At 44.8% G+C, this 5,127-nt stretch overlaps 1 protein-coding gene across 1 annotated transcript in view; it reads right to left on the minus strand.

Moving 5' to 3' along the window:
- Positions 1-5,127, minus strand: part of Otoa (otoancorin) — an 82,144-nt gene that overhangs the window by 14,874 nt on the left and 62,143 nt on the right. Inside the window, exons 23-24 of the mRNA XM_005351171.2 lie at positions 4,241-4,428; positions 179-334 (exon numbers count right to left, since the gene is read on the minus strand). Coding sequence (XP_005351228.1) covers positions 179-334; positions 4,241-4,428 — 344 coding nt within the window. The remainder of the gene's footprint in view (positions 1-178; positions 335-4,240; positions 4,429-5,127) is intronic.

The raw sequence follows: 5,127 nt of genomic DNA on the forward strand, positions 1-5,127 counted from the left end.
TTAAAATAAGAATAAATCTTTTTAGAAACAGACTGAGAAATGGCAATAGTAATGAAGGTATTAGCAAGGACGTGAACAAAACTATTATAAACACGATAAATCCATTCAGGAATATAAAGTCAAACAGAAGCAATAAAAGGGATGAGAATCTTTTAAAGACCCAGGAACGTCCACCCACCTGTCCAGGGGTCCATTCTGACTGCTGACCGAGGGATGTCACAGTATCTATAGAGCTGAGGTTCAGCTGCTCCAACTCACTCTCATTGAGAGCCAAAGCAATGTGCCCCAGGGAGACAATGTGGTGGTGTTTCCAGTGTGAGGGCACGTCCCAAACCTTTAGGCAGGAGAAACATGGACCAGACCAGATGTTAGTGACAGCACCTGCTATGGTCTCTACTTAATACCCTCCCAAAATCCATCGCTGAGACCTAATCCCGAATGTGATGGGCGTAGAAAATGGCTCAACCCTCAGAAATAGAATTCCTGCCACTTATAAAAGAGATCTTGAGAGCTCCCTGCCCAGTTCTATTTTATTAGGCAAGATGCTGTAGGAAATGATTACCTAAGAGAAATTCACCCTCACTAGACATTGCCTCTATCCATGCCTTGATCATGGACTTCTTAGCAACCAGAACTGTAAGTAATAAATTCTAGTGTGTATAAGTTAACCAATATAAGGTATTTTTTATATTTCAACCTCCAATAATCTGTAAAAAATATATTTTATAGAAGCCCAAAGAAAATCAGAGAGAGAGAGAGAGAGAGAGAGAGAGAGAGAGAGAGCTTTTTGTACCAGTTCATGCCAAAAGCCTTACAGAAGTTGATAGTCTTTCACCAGGGAATTCTACTTCTAAAAATTTAGCCCAAGAAAATTATGAGACCATGGTGCAAAGCTACATGTTTAAACATGTACAAAGTCTTAAATAGGGTTTGAATATGAAGCATCCTCCCAAAAGCCCATGGGTTGAGGGCTTAGTTTCCAGCTGGTGGTGCTCTGAAGAGGTGGTTAGACCATGGTGGCATTAACCCCATTGAGAGATTAATCCATTAATGAGTTCATAGCCAAATGAACTACTAAGATGTGAAAACTATGAGAAGAAGAAAGTCATGTAGGCACAAACCTTTGAAGGATAGTAGAGAGCCTCTGTCTGTCTGTCTGTCTGTCTGTCTGTCTGTCTGTCTACTGTCTGTCTGTCGTCTGGCTGTCATTTCACTCCCATTCCCTAGCTGCCATAAGTGAGCACCTATGCTTCATCATGCCCTCTCTACTATGATGTTCTGGTATATTTTGATCTCAAACCAAGAGCCAGCTGACCATGAACTGAAGCCCCTAAAACCGTGGGCCCAAATGAGACTTTGCTCATGCTAAGCTGTCTTGACTTGGGTACTCTGTCACAGAAACGGAAAGCTGGCTGGCGTGAAGCATTTATAAAAAATTCAAAGAACCCAAAGCTAAATGACTAGCTAAATAAAGACCAGTCACAAAACACTGATGTATATTTGTCTTTCTGATACGGAAAAACACATTGCTTGCAGAAAACAAGTTCCTGAATAATGAGTGTGATATCTATCATTTTTGCAGCAGATATATGCTAACCAAGTTATCTTGTATCTGCATGTTCTGAGAGCTGCAGACACAACAACCCATACATTAAAAATATTCTTTTAAAAATTCCATCTGGGTCTGGAGCTGGAGCTCAGTGGTAGAGTGCTTGCTTTGCTTGTGCAAGGGCCCTTGTTGCTAGACCCAGCACCACCAAAGACACTGCAAATGGACTGAACATTTATCCCGATATAACAGACTGCTTAGGGCTCACCCTAAGTAATTATAACTACCTAAATGGAATTTACACTGTACTGTGTAGGGTGGGCTCTTTGCAATTATCACACCTTTTTACGTAGGGACTTGAGCATCCGTGGATTTTACTACCTGTGGAGGTTCTGTAATCAGCTTCCCATAGGTACTAAGGACATCCACGTGTAGTACACAAAAGAAATCTATATATTTTCCATCCATATATGTAAATCTATCACACTTCAAATCTGGCGCCAAACTATCAATGATGCCTGGTGAAACATTATCATCAGTTTTTCTTCTTTATTATTTTCTGACTTTTCTTGTGTATCCAATGATAATTTTTAATCCCTGGTTATTCCACTGCCAATCAAATGATGTAATAAGCCAATCAAACCGAATTAATACATTCAGGCTTAATAAACATAGCAAAGCACTCCTGGGTGACCCTCAGGAGGACGAGAAAGGTATCACATGGCAAATATACCTATGAGGTCTTAAGTAGCCTATAGGAGTGATCTTGAGAGGCCCAAGGACAGACTGACTTTAGGCGGGCTTTCTTAGTGGCGGAGTTTAAAGAGGGCAGTTCTAGGGGAGATGCTGCTCAATGTGCTGAGAGCTGGATCTAGAATGGGGGCCCCCCAAACTGGAGAGTCCAAGCATCTGTGTGTCTGTGTGTTCATATGTGTGCAGACATTCGTGAGTGAGCAGGTGCATATGTCTGCACGGGCAGGAGGAGGTCAGAGGTCAACCTTAAACATCTTTCCTCAGGTGTCATCCACCTTAAATGATGTGTAAGTTAGGCATTTTACAAGGTCTCTCGCCCTGGCTTCAAGTTCACCATGTAAGTTGGTTGGTCTTGACCCCCAGGGATCCTCCTGCCTCCACTTCCTAGCTCTGGAACTACAAGCATGATACCATGCCTGACTATTTGCCATGGATCCTGGGAATGGAACTCAGACCCTCATGCTTGCATAGGAAGCATATTGCCAACAGGACCCTCTCTCCAGCCATAGTTTCTGACCTTTCTATTATAAGCTCGGGTTACCTGCATAAAAACCAGAAATATGAATATAATTTTAACAACTTCTTTATCCCATGAGGATAATAGGTTATTCTATGATCTCAACAGCTGTAATGTTTTTGGAACTTTTGAGTGTGTATTGTGTGGTACATTGCATGTGTTTGCATATATGGGGTTACTGTAGGACCCAGGGCAACTTGGTACACACGTGCCAAGACAGGCTCTATAGAGACCAACCAGAAAGTAGGCCCAAGTCTCGGTAGTTTACCCTAAGGCAATATCTGGTACCAAGAAAGACCACAAACAGAGACTACCCAGGCACCACCCAGGAACAGACCATCCAAAGGAAATTCCTAACGTTCCAACTATTGTAGATGAGGTCACGGGATGTCCCTTAGCACAGCACACACGTATCCCCTTTTCACCAGGGTACCCCTAGACAGATGTCAGCCAATCAGGGCTCCTGAACCTTACAAATCCCTCACCCCAACCTCTGTTATTATAAAAAAAAAAAAAAAACAAAAAACACCCCAACTGTGCTGGGGCTCTCCAATCACGCCAATACAACAGACACATGGAGAGTCCGAGATCAAACTTGAATAAGAATAAAGGCTCTTTGCTTTTAAATATGGGACTCGGTCTCCTTGTTGTTTTTTAGGGGACTCTCTGGATCTGGGCATAACAGGTACTTGTATGTGGTGGGTGAATATGAGTGTGTGTACGTGTGTGTGTGCACGTGTGCCTGTGGAGGGCAGGGGTTGGCATCAGGTATCTTCCTCGATCTCTCTCCACTGATTAGAGAGATGTGGCTTCTCTGCCCTCAGCAGCTGGGATGACACTGGGCCCTCACACCACCAGCTTTTCAAGGGAAGTGCTTTACCCACTGAGCCATCTCCCCAGCCCCTCAAAGGGATTTGTATGGTCTTGTTTTTGTCTTTCTGGGTTTCCCTATGTAGACTTGGCTGTCCAGGAACTTACTGCGTAGACCAGGCTGACCTTCAACTCACAAAGACCTGCCTGTCTCTGCCTCCCAGTGCTGGGATTAAAGACAACATTTTAAAATGATGACGACAAACTCCTTCCAATCCCCCCTTTTCCTGCTCTAGGATGAATCTGCAGCAGCTGGGAGGCCAGCTGCAGGCACCTTTTGGGGTTCTCCACGAGGAGAAAGCCAAGGCGGCGGTCTTGCAAGCAGGCTGAGACACAGATCATCTGTGTTCTGCTGCTGCCCTATCACAGAGGAGCTAACAGTTTGCCCATTTCTCAAATGAGGAAACCATGGCCACGCCACTGAGAAGAGGCAACGAAACTTCAACAAAATGACATAGGTGCAGGGCCTCAAGGGTTCATAAGTGGAAAGAAGGGGGCTGCATACTGGTGCTTGCTTGTCTTTCTGATGTTCCTCCCTGAGGCGGGCTTACCTGGATTGCCTTCTCCTTCAGGGCCATTAGCTGAGGCCTGCGGAAACCCTTCACAGCTCCTAGCAGTTCCACATTCCTGATAAAAGTGTCCCCCTCCATGCAAAGAAGGGCCTCAGGGTCCCAGCAGGCATTGGCTTCAGCCAACCTGAAGATGTCATCAGAAGAGGGAGCCACAACTCCATGGCAACCTGAGGAACATGTGCCACGTGGGGAAGTAACAAAGGAAATAGAATTGTGGGAAATGTTAGTTGCTTTCTTAAACAATAATCTTCACTAGTCGCATTCATTCACAAGAGGCAGGGTAGTGGAAATGCTGACAGCAGGGAACCAAGGACTCGCTCCTCTGGGTTTCACAGTAATGACCTATTTGGACCCATCCACCAAGAGGCTTCACTGTACTGCAGCTGAGCAGGTGGCATATGCCTGTAATCTTAGCGCCAGGAGAGCAGAGTCAAAAGCATCCATGTAGCTTACCAACTCCCTAATCTTGCCAAATCTGTGAGCTCCAGACTCATTGAGAGAGACGGCCTTGCAGATACTCTTCCCTGGAGAAACCTAAACAAACATCTACCCTTTCTTATAGGGTTCCAACACAAAGTGGTTTGCAATTCCAGCCAAGTCCATTTTGGGAAAGCAAAGAGTTCATTGAGCTTACTTACAGAATTTGAGAAAGGGGTTCCTTTCCAAAACGTGAGCGAACATAAAGAAAGCATGCAACAGCGAAGTCTCACTCTGAATAAACAAGTAACAACTGCCAACCATCACTGTCTGTGACAATTAAGCTGGCCTGCCCTGTCACCTGGGTACCCTGTCCCTTTAAGAGACAAGCTCCACCCACTCCCAGTTGTCCCCCCCTCCATTCTCTCTCTCTCTCTCTCTCTCTCTCT

This window comes from Microtus ochrogaster, chromosome 8 (genome assembly GCF_000317375.1).
Source record: "Microtus ochrogaster isolate Prairie Vole_2 chromosome 8, MicOch1.0, whole genome shotgun sequence".
NCBI lineage: Eukaryota > Metazoa > Chordata > Mammalia > Rodentia > Cricetidae > Microtus > Microtus ochrogaster.